Genomic DNA, 26,362 nt, shown 5'->3' with positions numbered 1-26,362 from the left:
TCCTCTCCTCCCACTTTTGGTGTGGGGTTACTGTTCTCCTTGCCTCTGGATACCTTCAGAAGGGCTGGCCCTTTCAGGGCCAGTGTAGGACCAAAGAACCAGCTGGGGAGGAGGAAGGAGAGAGTGTGTGTAGTGGGAGGGGGGTGGTGGTGGAGGAAGAGCTGGCCAGCCCCCAGAGGCCAGTGCAGGTCTGTGTGGGGTCAGGCCTGCTGGCTGGGTCTGCTGTGGGCAGCGCTGGGAGGAGCTTGGAATGAGCCTTGTGGGCCTCAGAGAGGCTGGCGTTAGTCCATCTATGTGACTGGCTCACCACTTCCCTGAACCCAGGCCCGGGTCTCAAAGGGCTATATTGAGAACCCAAGGGACGAGGTGGAAGGAGTGCTCTGGAAGTAGAGGAGGAGTGTGGTCCTGCCCTCCTGCCCACCAGCTGGAGCTGGTGAGTGCCTCATCCCCAGGAAGCCACAGCTGGTGCAAGACTCCTGGGATGGGCCAGGGCCTGTGTGGGGAAGGGGTGGTGACAGGTAGGGAAAGGTCCCTAGGGAGGAAGAAGCTCTGGCCAGCAGGGGGCCTCCTTGGAGGTCACATGGGAATCTTTCTGGTCGGGCAGGAGAAAAGGTACTGGAATTGAGAGAGCAGGAGAGGTCATGCTGCCTTGGGCTGGAGAACTCCCTGTTCCAAAGGCCCCTCCCCCAAAAGGAATCTGCAGTGAGAGGGCTGCTTGGAGGAAAGGGTTACTTGGGATTCTAAGTTGTTCTTTTTGTCACATCTCAAACAAACTAACTTTATTCATTGCTGATAATAGAATATGCATATTCATGTAGAAAATTCATTTAATGAAGAAAAAAAGCACACATAGTCCCAGAGGCAACCCTATTATGTAGTGTGGGCGGGGAAATGGGGCTTCTTATCTTTATACCAGGCATGGTGCTAAGTGTTATCTTGTTTTAGCCTCTTTACCATGAGCCCTGGGAGATTCATCATGCCTGTGTTAGAAGTGGGGAAGGTTAGGCACTGAGTGGTTAAGGAATATGCCTTGTGTCACACAGCTGGTGGCCATGTGAGCTGGGTCTCGCAGCCAGGCAGTCAGGCTGCAGAGGTCAACCTCAGCGCCTCTAGGCTCCTCAGCACCCTTGCAGATACTGCCCTGCTGCCGTCGCTTCTGCATGTGTGTTCATGGCCACACACCAGAGCCTGGGATCCAGATCCATGTAGGTAAGGGGACCCTGGACCACCAAGGCAGCATATGTGGCGGGTCTGGCGGTTCTGTACCATCTTCTGTATGAGGCCTTCTGTGGCCTGGGGTTTAGGAACTGAGGTTATGAGCACTCGCTCTGGTTTCCTGAGGGATGGAGGGGTCAGCTCATCTGTGGGGAGGACCCAAGATGGCCACTTTGGGGGAAGATAGGACAGTGGGGAGTAGTGGTCTCAGTCTGAGGGAAGGGGTTCAGTCTGGCCCCTCCCCACATCCCCTGTTAGTTATATTTCCTCCAGGGAAAATTAGAAAGCAGGTGACACAGTCTGCAGACTCCAGGCTGCAGGGCATGGTCACTTTTTGCTTCTTTGTGCTGGGCCATCTGAACTTCCTTGGATTTCTAATCCTGCCCCAACGTCTAGGAAACTCCACAGGTGATGCTTCCCTGTGGCCTCCAAGAAATGGCTGTGGACAGCAGGTGTTGCTGCTCAGCGGGACACGGGTGCTGCTGTCTGGGAGGCAGGGACTCCTGGGCCTCTTTGCTGTGCCCTGGGTTTTAGCAGTAGATAGCACCTGGGTTTCCAGGGGCACTCAAAGCAGTCCCTGCTGATGGCCTCTAGGGACCTGCTTTCCCATGAGTAAAGTGAGGCCAACCGTTTCTGTTCTCACCACTTAACCAGATTCTGGAGGAATGGATGAGCTGGTGGGTAAAAGAGATGGAGCAGCATCTCTGGGGATCCCTGAGGGACCACCTTTGCTCTCCAATAATGCCAACGAAGTGGCCTGTTAGATCTGCAGTGTACATACTCATTTCGTTTTCTCTTTTTTTCTGGTTCTGATACTAGCAACTAAGGCTCAGAGACATGCAGCCCAGTTGGCCACATACCATGTCAGAGGCAGGGCTGCAGCAGGTCTGGTCTGCCCGTGCGTCCTGGCCCTGTACCACACAGCATCCCAGTTTTGCTCATCCTGAAGTTGGTGTTCCTTCACCCAGTTCAGCACCTGTGGTGTTTAGTCACAGAGGAAAGCAGGAAGCCATGGCTTTGGGTCCAGCTTTGTTCACCCTTGGCTGAGTGGCTGCCATTCTGAGCTTCATTTATTCATCAACCCTCTACTTTCATCATTTATTTTTGGGTGCTGGGGATCAAGCTCAGGGCCTCATGCATGCTAAGCACATGTTCTGTCAGTGAGCTATACCTCTGGCCTCTGTTTTTAATTAATTCATTTTTTAAAAAGTGGCAAATAAAAAAAAACATGTTGTTTTGAGGTACAGCAGCCCTTTGCTGCGTACCGCTGATTGCATGGACCTGCGAGAGGCACTGTGGCCATAGAGCTGAGTAAGGAAACACCTGGTACCTAGGAACTGGAGTGGGTGGCAGCTTGCCCACAGTTGCAGGGACATGTGGGATCTGAGAGTAGAGGGAGGTAGTGGCTGACCCTGACGGAGCCTTGGTTTCCCCATCTGTCCGATGCATGCATTAGACCACTTGATCTCTGGATCCTCTCTATCCTGTGTTCTGTGACTCTCCATGGTAACAGTGTTCCATTGAAGGTGGGAACATGTCTAAAATCAGCCCAAATTTTGTGTTGAAAGTGCTTCCAAGTCACGTGAAGGAGGAGCCTGTTGCGTCCTCTGTGTTTGTCTTTTCACGAGCAGTTCCTCGTTCTGTGATGGGCCAACTACATTTGTTCTGCATGGCGAGGGAATGTTTTCCCACAAGTTTGCTTGGCTTATGGTTTTGGGCTGGTGCCAGCGGGCTGCTTATGGGTCACAGGGTAGGAAGAGATTGAGGGCACGTGTCAGATATGCTGCTACAACCAGAGCCAGGGCTGGGTGTGATTTCATCCACTGGGGTGTCCCCAGAAAGCTCTTGCCGTCCCTGGTTCCTTGTCTGGCCTATGAGTGTGTCTGTCTGGAACTTGTGGGCACCACTGATACATATTAGAGGGCAGGACGAAGTGGTCACTGTGGGCCCATGTCATAGTGGGCCTGTATCATGCAGAAAAGGAGGGGCCTGGCATGGTGACGGCCGCACAAGAAGATTCCCTCCTTCTGGACCCCATGCAGAAGATGATAGCCAGCAAGGGGCAGAGGCAGGATGCCCGAGCCGACTTTCCTGCATACTGGAGCTTTGTGAAATGAACTGTCCACAAAGCAGCTGTCAGCCACCCAGGGTTTGGGACCTCAAGGAGGTGCTGCGCTTCCATGGGGTCCAGGTGCCCTCATGGTGTCTTGTGTAGCAGGACTGGAGGGCTGGAGGGACTGTGGGTTTGGGGAATAGCCTGAGCTGCATTGTTGCCCTCCACCCTTGTGTGTGTGTGTGTGTGTGTGTGTGTGTGTGTGTATGTGTACAGAGGTGAGCACATTGGCTTATGCACAACTTCCCGAGGTGGCAGCTGCTCACAGACTTGGAGGCTCACTTCCTTTCCTTCTTCCTGAGTCCCACCATGTCACAAGTTCTGCTGTGGGACATAGACATAAACCACTGCCTCATTCCTGGTGGAGTTCTCAGCAGGACTGGATCCTCAGTTTGCAATTCCAGAGCCAAATGGAAATATGGGCTTCTTGCTCATGGTGGATTTCAGGACAGCAACAGCAGAGTGTGAGGCCATGGTGGGGCCTCTTGAGACTACAGAAGTCACTTGCCCCTGAAGCTGGGTTGGTCCCCAAGTGTAGGTGAAGTCAGGACTGGTAGAGGTCAGCTGGATAGTGGAGCAGACGCTTGGAGAAGTCCCATCTGAGCAGGGCCTAGAAGGCTGGCCCAGGTGTTGGTAGAGGTGGTGGTGCTGGGAACGGAGAGCAAGGTGAGGACTCCTGAGCTTGGGCGGTGGCGGGGATGAGCAAGTGGCCCCTTACCCTGGTTGGAGGCCTGGGTTGTAGAAGGCAGCCCTGGGAAGGTTTGAGTGCCTTTATGAAGTCACTCTTCAGTCTGCAGCTGGAGGGAAGAGCAGGGGCTCTGGGAAGCTCAGAGATGGCACAGAGCTGGGCTCTGCAAAGTGCTGTCTGGAGGGGGCGCCTGCAGGTGTCCAGTAGCTGAGAACGACCATGCTGGACCTCCCTGAAGAATGGTTGTTCGTCTCATCCTGAGCCATGGTGGATGAGGAAGTGGAGGTGCAGAGAGGCGCCACACACCCAGCTCATGTTGGTGGGTGGCAGAACTGGGACCCTAGAGACCCAAGGTGAATTGGGAGGGGGGAGAAATAGTTGACATGGGAGGGGTGCTGCCAGATGGTGACGGTGGAGAGGAGGGTGTGGAGGTAGGACAGGTGGACGTTGGAGCTGGTGGGTCAGTAGTCAGGAGTTCCACCAGCTGAAGACATTCTGTGGTCCTGGTGGGTGGTCACTGTCCCTCAGTGTGAGAAGCTGCCTGCTCTCATTGGTGTGTAGCCTGCCAGCTGCCCATCGCTTCTTTGGCCCCCTTCTGCCTCTGAGTCTCCCCTTTACCTTAGCATCACCCTTTGGGCAGATAGACTGTGTATCTCTGTGTCTCCCAGACTATTTTTTTTCCCCTTCTCCTCCTTCTTTTTGTGGCTCTTGGTTCCTTCCTACTGCCACATCTGCTGTGGCTTTATGCTGAGTCGGGTGGCTCAGGTGTGGTTAGGACAGTTGGGATAATGGAACTGCTTCCAGTGTGGGGAGGCGGCCTGCACCCCGCTAAGGGGTCCTAGTTCCTTCCCATGGAGGGTGTGAGCCACTGGAGGAAAATTAAAGTCTAGAATAAGTAATGAAGAACAAAATACACAGAATCAGAAAAAAATAGTTTTAAAGGAAGCTTGGGGCACCTGATAGGCCCATCCCACACACGAGCTGGAGCTAGACAACTAGAAAATAGCTCCTGTGGTTTATTTAAGGGGGAACATCAAAGGCAGGGACAAGGTTTCATGGGTGGACTCTTGGTTCGTGATGTCTCGCAGTCCACAGGTTGATTGGCCTCTTGGCAGGTTACACCCATCTCAGAGAGGTTGAGTGGCTGGGGGTTGTAGCAGGTCACCCCATCTCCGGTGCTGTGTGGGACCTTTGGCAGAGCTGGGTGGGCGTTCACGTGTATTTGGGCGCTCACATGTATGTGTATATAGACTTAGCAGATACCAGACTTTCCCACTCAGTGGGCTTCCATGCTGAGCTGGTCCACACATAGTCCACGGATGGCCCTCGACAGGAGACCTTGGGCTTTTTAGGATGCTCATCATCTCTGGTCCCGCCCCAGTTCCTACCCCATCATCATGCCTACTGGAACCATGTCCCGGCATATTTCAAACAACCCATAGGATGACTATGCCCCCATCCTAAGACCTGCCCAGGTTACTCATGTGGCAAGTTCTAGAGGCTTGTTCTTCTGCCCCTCTGGTGTTGGGGGGTGTTCGTGTGCAGAGGCAGGGACAGAGGTGGAGGTGGCCTGTAACGGACTCCTGCTGCCCTCTTCTTGGGTCTAGAAGCAGAATCCTGCCCAGTTTGCAGCGTGGCAGGTGACCTGTGGGAGCTCGGTAACTCAGCATCACCACGCTCATTATCTGTTGAGGTCACAGTGTGCCCCGGTCACCACCCGTCCACAGGACCACAGTCCTGGACTGGGCTGACTGGTTCCGCCACTGTTCTGGGCACTCGTGGGAAACAAGTGGCCTTTGTGGTGAGTGTGGTCGGAGGGTGCTGTCAGCCCTGGGCGAGGTGGCCGGCACACATGGCAGCCAGCTTGGAGCTGGGGACCTGGAACAGATGCCATTTTTCTTGAAGATGGGGGCACATTTTCTGCTGTTTTTCTAATGACTCTGATGGATGCATCATTGGTTCTTGTGCTGGGCTCAGGCCTTGGGAGGGTGTGTGTGTGGGCTGTAGACCTTCTTCATGGCCATGTGTTTACCTGGACCCCTTGAGACGCAAACAGAGAAGAAGTGAAGCTTTTGAAGACTTAAATGTCGCCATTTGGGGAGTTCTTCCTCAGTTTTCTTAAAGGGGTCTCTCTATTGTGCCCCACAACCCCCAGCACCTCACACATGACAAAAGGCCAGTGTGGCATAGGTTTATCATGTGAAGCTTGAGAAGAAGTTCTTTTTCTTTCTTTTTTTTTTTTTTTTCCGGCAGCACTGGGGATTGAATCCCGCGCCTGGCGCACGCTGGGCAAGTTAAGTACCCTACCACTGAGCTCCACTCCCAGCTTGGGAGGATGTTATTTATTAATGGGTTGAACGGTCCTCACAGATGTCCTTGCCTCTGAATTCCATTTGCTTGACACGCAGTGATGGTGTGGCAGTAGATGAGGGCACATTGCTATCTGTCTTTGGAGACTATTTTAGGAGGCCCCAATGAATGAATGATCTTAGAATGAAAATGTACTTTAAAATGGTTCCAGAAGGTCAGTGTCATTAACTATGTCCAAAAGCTCTGCCTGATGAATATTAGCAATATTTTAAACCCCCTCCCTGTTCACATGGGACTTCTGCTGTCCTCCACCAGATTTTTGCATGTTCTTTTGCACCATTTCCTCCTCCAGGACCTCCAGGGCATCTAACACAGAGGTTCTGGGGGAGCAGGGGGAGGGGAGCGCACTGTTCCCCCGCCACACACACACCGGACCCTCAGGTTGGGGAGCTGAGGAGCAGGTTCTTGCTGCATTTTGCTTCCTTGCAGTTCACTGGGCCCTTCCTGCCCTCTGCATTGGCTCTGTTCTGGTGCTCCCGACGCTCCTCCCCACCGTCCTGTCTCATCTTTGATGTAGTCACCAGGGACACAGAGCTCTCGGAAAATGAAAGAACAAGTTGTAGACTGAGAATGTTTGCCTCTGAGGAAAACACATGCTGGCACAACATCCCGACCGGTTCCATTTAAACCAAGGAGTCGGGAGCCCAGCAGGCCCCAGGAAAGATGAAAATTAGCACCTTGTCGGACTCGTGCTGATGGTCGCTCAGTGTCTGGGCCCCATCTGCCACTAGAGATCTGCATTTTTCAGATGAAAATTGCTGGCTGGCCAGGGGCGGCTGCTGTTGCACATGCGTCGCAGGTCGCTGTGAAGTTTGTTTTTCTGCTCCTCGAGGTCTCCTCTTTGTTTTTCTGAGATGTGATGAAATGGAATATGCTTTTAAAAATAGACATTTTCTAGAGATGGCCTGGCTGGAGTTACTGGCCGCAGCAGCCTTACTTCTGCCCCAGGAGTCCCTTATCTCATCTCCACTGATGGGACATTGACAAGGGCAGCTTGTGGTTTTTTTTTTTCTTCATAGCAGTCATTCTAAATATTTTCCTTTTGATCACTTGTTTTTTTGCATACAAGTTGAAGATCAATAGTCTCTTAACTGCATTAGCTTCTTTTCCCTCATCGATGACCGCCCTCCCCCATTACCAATGCAATACAGTGCTTATTAAAAGGAAAAGAGTCTAGAACTATGCACCTAGAAAGCCTGGGTTCCCCTTAAGTATCTGCTGGGGGCTTGTGGCTGGGAGAGAAGGCAAGTGGCCTCAGCCAGCGCTCATCTAGGCGGGAGCCCACTGGCAGCTTAGTGGGAGGGAAAAGGCAGGGGAGAGAGGGTTTAGGACACAGAGGCAGCTCAGCAGTTGTGAAGGGTACAGGGCTTGGAGGCAGGTGCACCTGGTCATTCCCCATCTAGCTGAAGGACTTGGTCTAGTTCTTTAACCCCGAGAACCTCTGCATTCTTATCTGAAAGATAGGGCTAGCAGCTAATAGCAGTACCTCCCACACGAGTTTCAAGTAAGATAATGTCTGCAAATGACGATTTTCATGGCTGTTTCGTGGTTGATGTTTATTGGAAGAAGCTCACGGGGCCCAGGTGACTGAGCACTGGGCAGGTGGTCTTAACTATTGGCTTGCTAGGGTTGCCGTAACTGCACTGCAGAATGGGTGCCTTTCTGACACACATCTTCTGTCTCACAGTTGTGGAGACTGGAAGTGCACGATCTAGCTGGAGGCAAGGTTGACATCTCCAGAGGTCTCTCTCGTTGGCTTGTAGGCAGTGTTCTTCTCCCTGGGTCTCTGATGAATGACCTTCCCTCTGTCTTAATCTCCTTTCTTTTTTTTATTTATTTATTTTTATTTATTTTTTTATTGGTTGTTCACAACATTACAAAGCTCTTGACATATCATATTTCATACATTAGATTGAAGTGGGTTATGAACCCCCAATTTTATCCCAAATGCAGATTGCAGAATCACGTCGATTACACATCCACAATTTTACATAATGCCCTATTAGTAATTGTTGTATTCTGCTACCTTTCCTATCCCCTACTATCCCCCCTCCCCTCCCCTCCCATCTTCTCTCTCTACCCCATCTACTGTAATTCATTTCTCTCCTTGTTTATTTTCCCATTCCCCTCACAACCTCTTATATGTAATTTTGTATAGCAATGAGGGTCTCCCTTCATTTCCATGCAATTTCCCTTTTCTCTCCCTTTCCCTCCCATCTCATGTCTCTGTTTAATGTTAATCTTTTCTTCCTGCTCTTCCTCCCTGCTCTATTCATAGTTGCTCTCATTATATCAAAGAAGACATTTGGTATTTATTTTTTAGGGATTGGCTAGCTTCACTAAGCATAATCTGCTCTAGTGCCATCCATTTCCCTGCAAATTCTATGATTTTGTCATTTTTTATTGCTGCATAGTACTCCATTGTGTATAGATGCCACATTTTTTTTTATCCATTCATCTATTGAAGGGCATCTGGGTTGGTTCCACAGTCTAGCTATTGTGAATTGTGCTGCTATGAACATCGATGTGGCAGTATCCCTGTAGCATGCTCTTTCAAGGTCTTCAGGGAATAGTCCGAGAAGGGCAATAGCAGGGTCAAATGGTGGTTCCATTCCCAGCTTTCCCAGGAATCTCCAAACTGCTTTCCAAATTGGCCGCACCAATTTGCAGTCCCACCAGCAATGTACAAGAGTACCCTTTTCTCCACATCCTCGCCAGCACTTGTTGTTGTTTGACTTCATAATGGCTGCCAATCTTACTGGTTAATCTCCTTTCTTTACAAGGACACCAGGCATGTGGGGCTAGGGCCCATCATATCAGCCTCATTTTAGTTTCATCACATCTTTAGACTCTCTCCAAATACATTTGTATTCTGAAGTACTGGGGATGAGGGCTTCAACATAAAAGTTTGTGGGGACTCATTTCAGCCTGTGACAGTCACTGTTACTATTCTTACATGGTTCTGTGGACATGAGGGCCCTGAGGGTGGTTTGGGGTCCTGAGCACTTCTAGATAGGGTCAGTGTTAGGATTCAGGAAGCCCTGAGCTGCACATGCAGGCCCTATGGGAATCCCAGACTGACCCACTCACCAGCGTCACCAACCAGCATCTTAAAAATCTGGATTGCTGGAGGTGCTGACCAGTCTCAGGGGAGGAAGAGGTCCTGGAACCCGGCATTTCTGGGTGCTCATAGAGTAGGTGCTTTTCTTGGAGGTGCCAGCAGGCTGCAAGCTAGCCCCCCTCCCCCCACTTCATCTCCACGTCCTGCCCATCAGAGTCATAGGTTGGCTTGAGTTTAACTTCTGTCACTGACCCCAGCTCAACATGGGACCTGGATTCACTTGCCCCCCTCTGGACATCTGTAGAAGGTCAAGGCTGGGTGCCGTCCGGGCCCCCTAGGGACAGAAAGGCTGAAGTCAGCCTGGAAACCCGATCTATCCCAGACTCTGAAAATCTCTACCCGCGTTTGTCTTGCACAGGGGCTGGGGACCAGGTGCCGTGATGCAAGTTTGGGGCCCTAGTCCCTAGGGAGCAGACTGGGCCTGTTTGCCGTAAGGGTTTCCGTAAGGGTTACCACAGGTGGCCAGTGGGCCAGGAGCCCTGGAGCACTTTGGTTTCATTTGCTGTGCTCTGTGGTTGCACATGTGGATTTTGTTTTTTTTTTCCCTCCTTATACAAAATAAGGAAATTTTTTCTCTTGTTACTCAAGATCGACATTTTCTTCTGAGGGCTACCCAAGTGTGAAAGAACCCACATCCTTTTGTGCATTTGAAATGCTTCTCTGGTCTCCTTCCCCATTTCCTGTGGTTGAGTTGTGGCAATCTGAAGACATTGTGTGAACAGATTTTGCCCAGGATCGGGGGAGCTCAATTGAGGGAAGAGTGACTGGGGCCTGTTTTCTGAGCATTGGAGGGTAAGACTGGCCGTGCACTCCAGGTAGATGTGAGCACTTGGCTTCACTGAAATAATAGCTGTAAAGCTGGAATTTGCTTTGGGGTTTCAGGGAGAAGGCTGCTCGAGATGTGTGCCTTGATTTGATGGGTTAGGGGGTGGCTGGCACAGGCAGCCGCCCCTGCTTGCGTGTGTGGGGGTAGTGGGCCTGTAGCTCAGGTCAGACGTGGCGTGTAGCAGAGGAGAATCTTGGTACTTGTGTAGATCTCTGCAATGAGCATACGCAGCTGTCCTTTTTGCACAACCTCATGAAATGTCCCTGCAGTTTCAGGAATGGACTCTTTCCACCAAGGATCACTGTTACAAAATGGTGACAGACCCTTCTGCGTGGTGTCCGTCACCTTATCTGAGAGGATCTTGGATTAGAAGACCTTCTGATGGGCCAGACTCTTCTTAGACTCTATTTCTCAGGGCCTCAAAAAGGGAATCCATGGAAATCCTTTGATTTTTTTTTTTTTTCCCCCCTGAGGACCCCTTCAGTCTCAGTCAGTTGAAGATTTTAGAGAAACAGATCAGAACTTAAGGTTTAATTCCAATTACCAATTAGTTAAAGTAAACCTCCCCAGTGCCGTCCACCAGGAAATCCTATTTCTGGAGGTGGACCAGCTGTGGACCACCCTGTTCAGGGATCCTGCCGCTTTCCCTGTCTTGACCATGTCAGACTGCACAGGGATTTTCTTTGGTTCAGTCTGAGCCTCAGCCACCCATTGTTTCTCTGAACTGAGTTTTCTTAAGCTCTTTGCCTCTCTTAATGGTGTCATCTTCCCAGACACTCCACCCAAATCCCCCAGCACCCATGTCTGTCCACTCTCCCCCTGCCCCATTTTCCTCACCTCCTATCTCTCTGCACAGGCTCCTGTGCCCCCTCCCAACTGGACCCCATGACCAGTGGTTCAGGGGGACTTTTGCGAGAACACCCTGAGAGCTCTCCTTGCTCTCCGGCCTCCCTCTTCCCCTCTTCCCCGCTTTCCTGCTCACAGTTGCTGGAGACAGCGCCCTGGAGCTCATCCCTGCCCGCTTCTGTCCTTGATCACAAATCTTGGGCATTCTAGAATTTCAGGGCTGGGCATCGGGAACTTTTGCCTGTAGGAACCAGAGAGAGTGTACAATTGTGTGGTTTGGACCACTCGAGGCCCCAAGAGTTGGGCCAAGTGGAACGGACGGAGATGCAGGGGAAGCTCCCGTATTTTGATTTATTTTCCTGGTGTGTGTGTGTGTGTGTGTGTGTGTAGTGTTTTTGTTTTGAGTTTTAAATAAGAGTAGAAGAAAGGGGATGGAGCTCCTGGAAGAGAAGCAGCTAGTGGTAAAGAGGACGGGGAGGAAGGAGACGGGGCCACCGGAGCAGGGGAGACGTGTCATTTGTAAGCAGTTCCTTGGTAGTTACAGAGCACTTGTGGCATCTGGCAGTCCCTTTGCTCAGCTCAGCCACTTGTGCCATACAGACTGTGTAAAGACCTTGAGCCCCAGTGCACGGATGAGGAAACTGAGGCTCAGAAAAAGTATCTGCCCTATGGGGTGGCCAAACCAGGGAGCGCCCGGGTACACGCAGCACCGACACCCCCCCCCCCCCCCCCCCCCCCCCCCCCCGCTTTCCACTGTACCAGCACTGGGAGCTTCCCGTCCCCGTGGCCCTGGTCTTGGTGAGTTCAGACTCTGCGGGCATATCTTGGTGGGCAGGGGGTTCTCCAGGAGTGCAGAGCCCGGGCTGCTGCTCCTGGGGCCTGGGCTGCCAGGTGGGCAGTGATTCTCAAGGCACTTCACAAAGCAGATGAGGAGGGTGATGGCGAAGGCGTTGAAGGGGGGAGGAGGCGGAAACAGCACTGGTTTGCTGATGAGGATGAGCCATTTCCTTGGTGATTGCTCTCGGTGGCCTTTGAGGATGGAATGTCCCTGACCTGTCAGCCTGGGTGTCATATCCACCTTCCTGATCACACTGCAGGGCTTAAGCTGTCCCAGAGCTGTCATTTCCTTGGCTGACTCCTCAGCTTACCTTGAACTGGGATTAGTGGAGCATGGCCATTTGGGGGGATGACGTGGCCTGAAGGGGACAGTGCGGGGAGGGACACTGTTCGAAGTACTTTTGCATTTGGTATAAGCAACAGAATCACCAACAGGTTCTGGAAACTTCAACGGCTCATTTGATTTCCTGCTGCCTTCTAAAGACCTAGGATAGGGATATGTCTTTAGATTGTTCTAGCCATCATACTGGTCTTTCCAAGGGGGACCTGGAGAAGTCAGTGACTGGAGGAGAGACAGGTCAGAGAGGCCAGGACCCAAGGACGAGACTGGTCCTGAGGCACACAGGTGACTGGAACCATCTCTCTCACGGTGGCTTCTCTTCCTGCCCACTGTTGGGAAGGGCTAGGTGCTGTAGGGTGAGTGCTGGACACATCTCCTCAGGCTCAGTGACTTCACAGACCTTCAGATGCCTCTTGTGCCCTGAGCATTGTCACTGGGCCAGGAGATGGCTGCTCACATGGTCTGCTGTCCACCGGGACAAGGATCTGGTGAGTTCTGATTTTTCTGATCTTCTTGGAAACAAAGCAGGAGTTCCGGGTCCATGGATGAGAGTTGTGTTTGGAACAAGACCTACTGCTTGCTAGTTTTGTGGCGTTCAGTGGGTCCTGTGGCCTCTCTGGGCCTCCTTGAAGATGAGCTGGTCACAGTCTGTCTCGTAGGGCTCCTAGTTTATACACATGCATGCAGTCATGTGTATAAAGAGTACCTTTCCTGCCACCAGCACCCTGCCCACTTACCTGCTGACAACAGCCAGGGTGTAGTAGGACATTCAGGAAGGACCCCAGCGTGTGAGGGTTCTGAACCCTGTTCCCCGACACCCTTCCACTCTTTTACATATGTCCACGTGATACCCAGGGAGGCTCCAGGAGGACAGCCCCAGAAGGGTGGGGGCAAGAGGCATGCCCACTCTTGGGGAGTCAGTTGGGGAGCCCTGAGTGGGGCCAGCAGCCCTGCTCTAAGGCTTGTCACCCACAGGGGGAGACACTGCTTCTCACATGCTTATCCACCATCCTCCAGGGCCAGCTCTGGGCCCCTTCCTTCCTGCAGTCTTCCCTGACTGCTCCCCGCTGTGGAGCCCGGTTGCAGCAGTGCGTGTAGGGGTTGGGGGACCGGCTCTGAAGGAGACTGCCTGGGGTTCTGTGGTAGGGGCCCTACCATGAGCTCAAACAAGTGGCTTAAATTTTGTAACCTTAGTTTTCTCCTCTGTAAAAGGGACCTAAGGACAACCTCAGGATTATTATGGGAGTTAACTGAGGCAGTGCATGCAAGGTGCTTAGCACAGTCCCAGCACTTAAGTGCTCAGTACCTATTAGCTGCTGTTACTGTTATTAGAGAGTGCCATACAGTCTGGCAGTTTGCCTCTGTGGCCTGTGACCTCATCACTGTGTCAGGGCTTTCAATTTAGGTAATCTAGGAATCAAGAAAGTCAGGGTGGGAAGGGCCTTCTGCAGGACTGGTTTGCCATAATCACAATGACTAACACCCAAGAAGACACTGGTAGTGCCAGGTGCTGTTTTAGGCACTTTTTCATATACTAAATTGGCCCCCATAGCAGCTCCATGAGGTTAGTGTTCCTATCATCCCATTTTATAGGTGGGCATATGGAGGCACAGAGAGACTCAGCTACTTGCTTGAGGGCACACAGCTGGTAAGGGACAGAGCTGGGAGTTGAACTCAGGCAGGCTGATCTGTGCTAGTTATTCTGTGTTCTAGTCATTCACATGTCATTGGGCCTTGAGGTCCAGAGAGGGGAATGACCCACCCCCACCCCCACCCCCCACCCCCCACCCCCACCCCGGTCTCACAGCTGGTAAGCAACCTTGGGGCTTCTGAACCTCTGGCTCGTCTCCTTCAAAACCTGGCCCAGGGCCACGCAGGACATGTGGGGGGCGTGAGGGACATGCGCTAGTCAGCTTGTGGGCTGCGGCTCCTTAGGTGTGAGCTGGAGAGGCAGCAGCAGGGTGGGCCCGGTGAGCCACCTTCATCCTGCTGGCCCGGACCTCCTGTAGGTGGGGGACCCTGTGCTGGCTCAGAGGTGGAGCGAGTCCGGCTGTGGCAGGAATTACAGGGTGATGAAGGTTCCAGGTGAACCGAGGGGTGCCCAAGGGACACTCTCATCCCTGCTGGGCCTGGCGGGCTGCCCCGCCTGGGAGCCTGGGAGCCTGGGGTGTTCCCTTATCGCTAGGGTGATTTTACTGGAAGTTCTTTTGAAGTGGGCTTAGTGACCCAGTGGGGCTGAGTCACAGAGTAAACAGAATAAGCAGGGCCTGGGCTCCGAGGGACGCAGACAATGCCCGGGGCCGGGTCAGCCCCACAGGGCCACCAGGCCGGTTCCCTTCCAAGGCTTCCGCCTCCCCCAGGGCTTCAGAGGAGGCTTGGTTTGATGGGCTGTGGGCCATGTGCCCTGGGGGCCCCTTAGCTGTGCAGAGTCTCAGGCCCCTTCCAAACCTGCCCTTCCTCCAGGTCCCCTGGCAATCGCTGTGACAGTGAAGAGTCCCCCATGTGTGACCTCTGTCCCACACATCCAGACAGCTAGCCTGCAGCTCCTGTCTTCTGGAACTGTTTCCACCTGACTCCACTTTCTCTGGGAGGCATGTGGGAGTTGGGGGGAGCACCCTGCAGCCCTGCGGGGTGGGGGGGTAAGTGGGGGAGCCAGGCTGATCCTGCGGTCCTCAGTGGCTTGGGCCTTTCTGTGAGGTGGACCCTCTTTGGGGGCCCAACATGACACTGGGCTGTTCCAGGTTTCAGGGTGGGTAAGGAGGTGGAGGTGACTTAGGGGGTCCAGAGGAATTGTCACCCTTCCTAGGATTGGGTCAAGTCAGAGCGAGGGGCCAGGCAGGGCATCCTTGAGTGCCTGGCTGCGAAGGGACTTCTGGTGACCTCTGAATCTGATTGTGAAACCCTAGAGGTCGGTGACGCCCAACATCCACCCCTCAGCCCCACGGAAGTGAAGCCACTGGCTTTGAAAGGACATCCGTGACTGGGGGGAGGGGGGGCGAGGGGGAGAGTCTCTCCTTTTGCTTTTTTCCCAGACGGTTCTGACCACACAGGCCTAAGACAGCAGCTGCAGAGACAAAGCATTACCAAGACAATGTCATCTCTGGGCCTTTCCCCCTTTGTGACGTCCAAGGCTCTGGGAACATTGTGATAACTGGACCCTGTCCAATGTTAATCACGACCCCCACTGGCCCCAGGGAACCCTGCCAGCTGCCTGGGGTGGGGTGATGCCCAGAGATGCAGATAAAGATGTCATGCTGCCCCAGGTCAGGCCCCAGAGCTCCGTCGGGCTTTGGGGACAGGGAAGAGGAACAGAATGTATTGGTTGGCCCGTGGACTCCCCCAGCTAGGGAGGGCTAGGGAGGGAGGTGGGTGGAGAGAAGAAAGGGCGCCTGCCAAGTTTAATTAACAGTGGAAACTCGCCATGGGGAGGAGAGAGACGATCTGAAGAGGAGGGCGGCTTACTGGAAGATGGGGCACTGCCGGTGCCAGTAACGAGAAAGGAGCAAAGCATTCCGTTCCCCGCAGTGCGTGGACCAGGGCTCTGGCCGCCTGCGTCCCAGGCAGGGCTGAGCTGAGACGGAGGTTCCGGGAGGTGTGAGTGGGAGAGTTTATTTGTACCTGCTTTCCTGAGTAGGCATCTTTGAAAACAACCCACCAAGGTGCCAGCCAGCCTTCCTTGCCCCCACAGAGAGCAAGGAGATTTAAAAGATGACAGTTGAGGTTGGAAAGTAGACATGGTGTTTGACTCTTATTCCTTGTTGGTGACTGTGGGTGGCCTGGAGTGTGTTGAGCTTATCGTATGGAAAGAGAGATGGTTCGAAAAATGTGTGAATCTCCTTGTTTAATTGAGAGCAAAAACGTAGAGGTGTTAAATGCAAGGTAAATTGAATAGCATGGAAAACCAGGTGTGGTGGCCAGCACCTGTAATCCCAGCAACTTGGGAGGGTGAGACAGGAGGATTGCAAGGTGGAGGCCAGCCTCAGCTTAGCCAAACCCTGTCTCAAAATTAAAATGAAAAGGGCTGAGGATATAGCTCAGTGGTAGAGCACCCAGGGTTCAATCCCCAGAATTGCAAACAAAAACAAAGCTAAAAAACCCGTTTAATAGTGGTGTGTGTTGGGCTTGGAATACAGAAGGCTGAATGTGGCTTATTCGCTTTTAATAGGGCCATTTAGTGGGTAATTTTAGGGTGGATGGGGTACTTTGGTTCCATCTCCCTTCACGTGAGGTGCCGTGGCCCTTAGGACACCTGTTCCAGGTGAGTGCTGGCCCTGTGCCTTCCCTCCTGACCTTCCATCCCGAGGCCGCCCAGCATGCAGACAGTTCACCCTTGTTCCCATCTCTGCTCCATAGACCATGCAGAGCACGCTTAATCCCTCTGACAGCACTGTAGGAAGGCGGGGAACCTTCCCGTTCCCTGCAGTCCATCCATGCTAAACCCTCAGGTTCTTCAGAGATTCACAGAAAGCTTGATAACGAGGCGGTTGTCCTTCCTGGCCACTGGCCTTGCCATTCCTAAAGTCCCTTCTCTTCTGGATTTCTCTTCCCCTTCATCTCTTCCTGACGGGCATGCTTGTGAGCTCACTGGCATCCCTCTATATAAGATTGTCTCTCTGCCCTTCATATATGGTCCTCATCCTCCACCCAAGGTATCCCTGTCCCCTGGGGGTCTCTCCTGTCCACAGCCTCAGAGCCTCTTCCTCTGGGGAGCCTCCTGCCTTCCTTTCCTATTTGACCCATCCCTTCACCCCTTTCCCATCTGAGGGAAGAGAACTCCTTAAATCTGGCCTTGCTTTTCTGCTTCTGGAGCCTGAGATCTCGTTAGTTCTTGCAGCCTTCTGACCCAGAGTCCTGGGACTTGTTGCATTAAGCCTTTCCTGCAAAATCCCACCTCTGGCTTCCCCGCCCTGCCCAGTCGGTACCCTTCTTCATTGTGTGGTTCTTTGGTTCTGAGAACAAGACATCCTATTCCTCCCATGATATTGTTTCGGGGGACCTGCATCTCTGTCCCTTGGACTTTTTGTGACTCCCAGTCTTGTCTCCCGGTAGCCCCGGTTTGCCCTCTTTTTAAATTTTGCATTAGCTGCGGCCTTGAAGAGTAAAGCTCACTCTTTGTTTGTACTACTCAGTGGGAATGGGATAGGACAGGGCATTATGAACCGTGGGACTGAACCTGTCCAGCGTACAGACTGGGGAACAGAGTCCAGAAGACGGAAGCAGTTCACTCCGTACCACCAGCCTCTGGTTCAGGGCCGGCTCAGAAACTGAGGTAATCCAGAGGTTTTTCCTGATGCCAGTCAGGTCATATCGGGTTTTGAAAATACTGGAATTGAAACCAAACCACCTGGAATGAACAACAGCAAAACAAAAAACTACCCAAAGCATGCACTGATCTTTGGCTCTGTGATAGTGTGATTGCTCATAATGTTTTGAGTGATTTCTTTTTTTGTTTCTGGTGCTGGAGATTTGACCCAGGTCTCACGCATGCTAAGTGCATGCTCTGCCACTGAGCTGTGCTGCCAGTGAGCAACTTTTATTAAGAGGCAGACACTGACTAAATCAGGACTGAGCTTGCATCCAGTGAGGACATACGAGCAGGACAGTCAGGGAAAGAGTAGAGTTGGCTGGTGCTGAGTGCATGCTGCTGCCCTCTGCACGGAAGCCAGCCATGTTGACAAAGCTCTGGAGGAAAGCCCCCAACCCACTGTGACTAGTGTGCTCCCCGTCTAAGTTTTCCCCCAGGTGTCCCAACAAGAGGCCAGCCGAATGACTCCAGTTCCCCGTGCCCACCAGTTTCTGGAGCAGACACATGGGGGGTAAGGTGAGGCAGAAGGCTGGCTGGAAGCCCCCCAGTCCAGCTCCTGCCGGCCGCACCTCTGCCCGTTCTCAACTGCAGGTTCACAGGCCCTGGATTGGCGCTGGCTCCTGGCCTCATGTTGACTGCTGGTGGGCTTCTCTGCCAGTGCTTGGGGAATGGACAAGTGGCCCCTTTGGAGTAGTAACAAATGGTCTCCCTTCTGTCCCTAGGCTCCACCTACAGTGTCCTGTCCATCATGCCCTCGGACTCAGAGAGCAGCAGCTCCCTCAGCAGTGTGGGTGAGTACCCCTGCCCGTGCCCTCCTTCCTGCAGGATGGCAGGTGGGTCAGGGCTTTGCGTGTGAGCGGGACAGCCCTGAAAGGTTCCTGGCAGGGGAAGCTGGCAGACCATTCGTGGGATCATCTGTGTTGATGCTGTTCACAGTCTCTCTTGGCAGCAAAAATCCACCCTGGTTCTAGGAGGGGTGGGTGTGGGGGTGTTTTGCCTTTTCATTTTGATGGGGCATCTGCTTTCTCCGTGAGCCAGTCCGCACCTGTCACATACTTGAAGGCCTCATAGTACTTTTGTGACCACTCTCTGTGAGACTGACCCTTGTGGGGGCTTCCCTCTGTAAGAAGGGCAGAGTGCCCCGAGGACAGGAACAGCCAATCCATGCTTAACTGGATATTTCCCTGAGCCTGGGTTCCCGAAGTCTGCAAGTGAGGCCGGCCCTCCTTCAGTTCTCCAGGGACGTACCAGCAGGAAGGTTGTAGGGCACCCACAGTCTTGCAGCACCTCAGGCCCGTTCCCTGTGCTGAGCCCTGGGATGGTCTCTGGTGTCCCCTCTGTGACAATTGTACCCATGTAGTGCCAAGTCCTGAGGTTTTGAGCTGGAAGGTCATCTGGGGCAGGTGTTTTACTTTCCCACTCTAGGGAGATGGGAAAACGAATCCCCGGGGAGTTGCATGCCTGAGATTCCAGAAGTGGCCGGGGTGATGTCCCATTGTCAGTGCACATCCTCAACTTCTCTCCTGGGCCTGGGGTGGACATGTGATCGAGGGCAGATGTGGTCCCTTGGCTCCTGGATCTTGGGGGGGGGGCAGTGACTATTGGGGTACAGGAGGTGAGTGCTGAGAGGGGCCGACAGGTACCAGCATCAGTCTGGTCTGCATGAGTTCGCCAGGGCTGACATAAGAAAGCACCTCAGACCAGGTGCTTCAACAACAGGAACGCCGCCATCTCACAGTTCTGGGGAACAGAAAGAAGTCTAGGATCAAAGTGTTGGCAGGTCATCTCTCTGAAGGTGCTGGGAAGCATCTGTTCCAGGCCCTTCCCCAGCTCCTGGTGGCTCGCCCTTGATCTTCAGTGTGTTGACTTTGGATGCATTGTCCTCATCTGTGTGTGTGTGTGTGTGTGTGTGTGCGCGTGCGTGTGTCTGAACATATCCCCTTCTATTTTTTTTTTTTTTTGCAAGGAAGGAATTGATTGCATTTTTATTTTTTTTCAAGGTGACATAGTTTTTTTTTATTTTTTTATTTTTTATTTATTTTTTTATTGGTTGTTCACAACATTACAAAGCTCTTGACATATCATATTTCATACATTAGATTGAAGTGGGTTATGAACTCCCAATTTTACCCCAAATGCAGATTGCAGAATCACATTGGTTACACATCCACAATTTTACATAATGCCCTTTTAGTAATTGTTGTATTCTGCTACCTTTCCTATCCCCTACTATCCCCCCTCCCCTCCCCTCCCATCTTCTCTCTCTACCCCATCTACTGTAATTCATTTCTCTCCTTGTTTATTTTCCCATTCCCCTCACAACCTCTTATATGTAATTTTGTATAGCAATGAGGGTCTCCCTTCATTTCCATGCAATTTCCCTTTTCTCTCCCTTTCCCTTCCATCTCATGTCTCTGTTTAATGTTACTCTTTTCTTCCTACTCTTCCTCCCTGCTCTGTTCATAGTTGCTCTCATTATATCAAAGAAGACATTTGGTATTTGTTTTTTAGGGATTGGCTAGCTTCACTAAGCATAATCTGCTCTAGTGCCATCCATTTCCCTGCAAATTCTATGATTTTGTCATTTCTGATTGCTGCATAGTACTCCATTGTGTATAGATGCCACATTTTTTTTTTTATCCATTCATCTATTGAAGGGCATCTGGGTTGGTTCCACAGTCTAGCTATTGTGAATTGTGCTGCTATGAACATCGATGTGGCAGTATCCCTGTAGCATGCTCTTTCAAGGTCTTCAGGGAATAGTCCAAGAAGGGCAATAGCAGGGTCAAATGGTGGTTCCATTCCCAGCTTTCCCAGGAATCTCCAAACTGCTTTCCAAATTGGCCGCACCAATTTGCAGTCCCACCAGCAATGTACAAGTGTACCCTTTTCTCCACATCCTCGCCAGCACTTGTTGTTGTTTGACTTCATAGTGGCTGCCAATCTTACTGGAGTGAGATAGTATCTTAGGGTGGTTTTGATTTGCATTTCTCTGACTGCAAGAGATGGTGAGCATTTTTTCATGTACTTGTTGATTGATTGTATATCCTCCTCTGAGAAGTGTCTGTTCAGGTCCTTGGCCCATTTGTTGATTGGGTTATTTGTTATCTTATTGTCTAATTTTTTGAGTTCTTTGTATACTCTGGATATTAGGGCTCTATCTGAAGTGTGAGGAGTAAAAATTTGTTCCCAGGATGTAGGCTCCCTATTTACCTCTCTTATTGTTTCTCTTGCTGAGAAAAAAACTTTTAAGTTTAATTAAGTCCCATTTGTTGATTCTTGTTATTAACTCTTGTGCTATGGGTATCCTATTAAGGAATTTGGAGCCCGACCCCACAATATGTAGATCGGAGCCAACTTTTTCTTCTATCAGACGCAGAGTCTCTGATTTGATATCAAGCTCCTTGATCCATTTTGAGTTAACTTTTGTGCATGGCGAGAGAAAGGGATTCAGTTTCATTTTGTTGCATATGGATTTCCAGTTTTCCCAACACCATTTGTTGAAGATGCTATCCTTCCTCCATTGCATGCTTTTAGCCCCTTTATCAAATATAAGATAGTTGTAACTTTGTGGATTAGTCTCTGTGTCCTCTATTCTATACCATTGGTCCACTCGCCTGTTTTGGTACCAGTACCATGCTGTTTTTGTCACTATTGCTCTGTAATATAGTTTGAAATCTGGTATCGCTATACCGCCTGATTCACACTTCCTGCTTAGAATTGCTTTTGCTATTCTGGGTCTTTTATTTTTCCATATGAATTTCATGATTGCTTTATCTATTTCTACAAGAAATGCCGTTGGGATTTTGATTGGCATCGTATTAAACCTATAGAGAACTTTTGGTAATATCGCCATTTTGATGATGTTAGTTCTGCCTATCCATGAACAGGGTATATTTTTCCATCTTCTAAGATCTTCTTCTACTTCTCTCTTTAGGGTTCTGTAGTTTTCATTGTATAAATCTTTCACCTCTTTTGTTAGGTTGATTCCCAAGTATTTTATTTTTTTTGAGGATATTGTGAATGGAGTGTTTTTCCTCATTTCCGTTTCAGAAGTTTTGTCGCTGATATACAGAAATGCCTTTGATTTATGTGTGTTGATTTTATATCCTGCCACTTTGCTGAATTCATTTATTAGTTCTAGTAGTTTCTTTGTAGACCCTTTTGGGTCTTCTAGGTATAGAATCATGTCATCTGCAAATAGTGATAATTTAAGTTCTTCTTTTCCAATTTTTATGCCTTTAATTTCTTTTGTCTGTCTAATTGCTCTGGCCAGTGTTTCGAAAACTATATTGAATAGAAGTGGTGATAGAGGGCATCCCTGTCTTGTTCCGGATTTTAGAGGGAATGCCTTCAACTTTTGTCCATTCAGAATGATGCTAGCCTGAGGCTTAGCATAGATAGCTTTTACAATGTCAAGGTAAGTTCCTGTTATCCCTAGTTTTTCTAATGTTTTGAACATAAAGGGATGCTGTACTTTGTCAAATGCTTTTTCTGCATCAATCGAGATGATCATATGGTTCTTATCTTTAAGTCTATTGATGTGGTGAATAACATTTATTGATTTCCGTATGTTGAACCATCCTTGCATCCCAGGGATGAATCCTACTTGATCATGGTGCACAATTTTTTTGATGTGTTTTTGTATTCGATTCGCCAGAATTTTATTGAGGATTTTTGCGCCTAGGTTCATTAGAGATATTGGTCTGTAGTTTTCTTTCTTTGAGGTGTCTTTGTCTGGTTTCGGAATCAGGGTGATGTTGGCCTCATAGAATGAATTTGGAAGAGCTCCCTCTTTTTCTATTTCCTGAAATAACTTGAAAAGTATTGGTATTAATTCTTCTTTAAAGGTTTTGTAAAACTCCGCTGTATACCCATCCGGTCCTGGGCTTTTCTTGGTTGGTAGTCTTTTGATGGCTTCTTCAATTTCCTCCATTGATATTGGTCTGTTCAAATTGTGTGTATCCTCCTGACTCAGTCTGGGCAAATCATATGACTTAAGAAATTTATCGATGTCTTCACTATCTTCTATTTTATTGGAATATAGGTTTTCAAAATAATTTCTAATTGTCTTCTGTATTTCTGTAGCATCTGTTGTGATATTGCCTTTTTCATCCCGTATGTTAGTAATTTGAGTTCTCTCTCTTCTTCTCTTCGTTAGCATGGCTAAAGGTCTGTCGATCTTATTTATTTTTTCGAAGAACCAACTTTTAGTTTTGTTAATTTTTTCAATAGTTTCTTTTGTTTCAATTTCATTGATTTCCGCTCTGATTTTAATTATTTCTTGCCTTCTGCTACATTTGCTGTTGTTTTGCTCTTCCTTTTCTAGGGCTTTGAGATGAAGTGTGAGCTCATTTATTTGTTGGTTTTTTTCTTTTTTTGAGGAATGACCACCAGGCGATGAATTTTCCTCTTAAAACTGCTTTCATTGTGTCCCATAGATTCTGATATGTTGTGTCTGTATTTTCATTTATCTCTTTGAATTTTTTGATTTCCTCCTTTATGTCTTCTGTAACCCATTGATCATTCAGTAACATATTGTTCATTTTCCATGTGATGTAGGATTTTTCCTTCCTTCTTTTATCATTGATTTCCAGTTTCATTCCATTATGATCAGATAAAATGCATGGTATTATCTCCACCCCTTTATATTTACTGAGGGTTGCCCTATGGCATAATATATGGTCTATTTTTGAGAAGGATCCATGTGCTGCTGAGAAAAAAGTATATCCATTTGATGATGGTTGATATATTCTATATATGTCAGTTAAGTCTAGGTTATTGATTGTGATATTGAGTTCTATAGTTTCTTTATTCAACTTTTGTTTGTAGGATCTGTCCAATGGTGAGAGAGGTGTGTTGAAGTCACCCATAATTATTGTGTTGTGGTCTGTTTTATTCTTGAACTTGAGGAGAATTTGTTTTATGAATGTCGCAGCACCATTATTTGGTGCATAAATATTGATAATTGTTATGTCTTGTTGGTGAATGGTTCCTTTTAACAGTATATAATGACCTTCTTTATCCCTTTTGATTAACTTAGTCTTGAAGTCGATTTTATTCGATATGACGATGGCCACCCCTGCTTGCTTATGAGGACCGTGTGCGTGGTATATTTTTTCCCATCCTTTCACCTTCAGCCTGTGTATGTCTTTTCCAATCAGGTGTGTCTCCTGGAGGCAGCATATTGTTGGATTTGTTTTTTTAATCCATGATACCAGCCTATGTCGCTTTATTGGAGAGTTTAAGCCATTAACATTCAGAGTTACTATTGATATATGGTTTGTACTTCCATCCATGTTTGATTGTTTATCCTTTTTTTAAAAAAAATTAGTTTGTTTCTCCATGATTATCTTTCCCCTCGCCCTCTGTCTTTACTGAGGCACTTCCCACTGATGGTTTTGGTTATTGTTTTTCATTTCTTCCTCGTGTAGTGTTTTGCTCAAAATGCTTTGCAATGCTGGTTTTCTGGCTGCAAATTCTTTTAACTTTTGTTTATCATGAAAGATTTTTATTTCGTTGTCATACCTGAAGCTTAATTTTGCTGGATACAGAATGTTTGGTTGGCATCCATTGTCTTTCTGTGTTTGAAATACATTGTTCCATGACCTTCTTGCTTTCAGTGTCTGTGATGAAAAATCCGTTGTTAACCTTATTGGTTTACCCCTGAATGTAATCTGTCTCCTTTCTCTTGTAGCTTTTAATATTTTCTCTTTGTTCTGTATATTGGATATCTTCATAACAATGTGTCTTGGCGTTGGTCTACTGTGATTTTGTGTGCTCAGTGTCCTGTATGCATCTTCAATTTGTATATCTGTTTCCTTTTTTATTTCTGGAAAGTTTTCTGTAATTATTTCATTCAGCAGGTTACTCATTCCCTTTGTTTGAATCTCTGTACCTTCTTCTATCCCGATGACTCGTAAGTTTGGTTTTTTTATGTTATCCCATAACTCTTGGATGTTTTTCTCGTGATTTTTTACCAGCCTTTCTGAGTTGGCTAGACTCTTTTCAAGATGATATATTTTGTCTTCATTATCTGACATTCTGGCTTCTACTTGCTCCACTCTGTTAGTGATACTCTCAATTGAGTTTTTAATTTAGTTTATCGTTTCCTTCATTTCTAGAATTATTGTTTGATTATTTTTTATAATCTCTATCTCCTGATAAAGATGCTTAAGTTCTTCTTTTATCTGTTTATGTAATTCATTCTCAATGTGTTCTTTCGCTGCTTGAATTTGCTGTCTTGTATCCTCTTTAAGGTTCCATTCCATCTGTCTAAGGTGTTCCTTGAGTTCTTTATATGACCACTTTTCTGATGACTCTAGGTCCTTCTGAATATTTAGGCTGTCCTGCATTGTTTGTACTCCTTTTCTTCCTTGCTTTTTGAAGCTGCTCATGTTACTTCTTGCTCTGTTTGACTGATGAGTTACTGTTTACTCCTATAAATTTATTTGATGCTTGGGAGGAAAGGTATTAGAAGGGAAGGGAAGAAGTCACTAAAGAGAATGAGAGTAAGCAGGTAGAATTCAAGGAAGGGGGGATAAGAAAAATGAAAAGACAAAAGAAGAAAAAAATAGGAAAGAAAAAAGAAAAAAATTTAAAAAAATAATAATAATTAAAAAAATTTAAAATTAAAATTAGAAGAAAAAAATTTAAAAAAAATTGTAAAAAAATTAAAAAAACAAGAAAGAAAAAAGAAAATGAAAGAAAAACCCAAATGAAAAAAAAGAGAAAAGCAAAAAAGAAAAAAAAACTAATAAATGCAGTCTTAGAGTTTGATTAACTTCTCTTCCAGTAGGTGGCGCTGTGCCCACCAGGTCAAGTTTCTCCTGTCAATACGCGGGAACCAATCACTGTGCAGCAGCTCCTCCCAGACTGGGCGAGTCTCCAATCCTGAGTGTCTAGGGCCTCCTCTTGTGTCTAGTCACTTCCCACTTTTCCTCTAGCCAGGCCCCTCTCACCACAATACTGGCTACATGCCAGGTCTGCTGCTCCCTGGAGCCCTGTTTTCACGAACGACTGGGCACACTCTTTCAGTTTTCCATTCCCTCAGACCCTAAGTTTGTAGAGCTTGGGGCTGAGAATCCTCAGCGAATTTTTCTTGCCCTCCAGTAGCCACTCCCCCGGTAGCTGGTGCAAGAGACCTCAGCTGTCAGCCCTGGTGGGAGCGGTAGTTCCGCGCCGCGGGTCCCGCGCCACCTCTGATTCCCTCGGGCTGGCTGTAGCACTCACGGGAGAGCTGGGAGGGGCCCTTACGGGAGAGCTGGGAGGGGCCCTTAAGGTTTCCCCGATGTGTGGAGAGGGAAGGCTAGGAGATTACACACCTGTAGCCGCAGGTTTCAATGAAGTTATCTCCTCTGCTGCAGTCTCCACATATCCCCTTCTAATAAAGACACTTGCCCTATTGGTTTAAGGCTCACCTAGCTCCAATGTGACCTCATTTTAACTTGCTTATCTGTAAAAGACCCTGTTTCCAAATAGGGTAATTTGCTGGATTAGTGCTTACATATCTTTCGGGGGTTGTGGCTCAGTGGTAGAGCTCTTGTCTACCATGTTGAGGCACTGGGTTCGATTTTCAGTACCACATATAAAAAACAAATAAAGGTCCATCAACAACTAACAAAATATTTTACAAAAGCTTTTGGGGGCCATAATTTAACCTATAAATGTCTGTCTAGGGCTCAGGGAGGTCTCTGTGGGG

General features: G+C 48.9%; 1 protein-coding gene across 2 annotated transcripts in view; it reads left to right on the top strand.

Moving 5' to 3' along the window:
• Positions 1-26,362, top strand: part of DLG5 (discs large MAGUK scaffold protein 5) — a 111,754-nt gene that overhangs the window by 27,125 nt on the left and 58,267 nt on the right. For both annotated transcript variants that reach the window (XM_081267355.1, XM_081267354.1), the window contains exon 2: positions 18,384-18,452. In XM_081267355.1, the coding sequence (XP_081123481.1) occupies positions 18,384-18,452 (69 nt within the window). The remainder of the gene's footprint in view (positions 1-18,383; positions 18,453-26,362) is intronic.

The sequence above is a fragment of the Spermophilus citellus genome (genome assembly GCF_964194105.1).
Source record: "Spermophilus citellus genome assembly, chromosome: 15".
NCBI lineage: Eukaryota > Metazoa > Chordata > Mammalia > Rodentia > Sciuridae > Spermophilus > Spermophilus citellus.
This window is presented reverse-complemented; position numbering and strand designations above follow the sequence as displayed.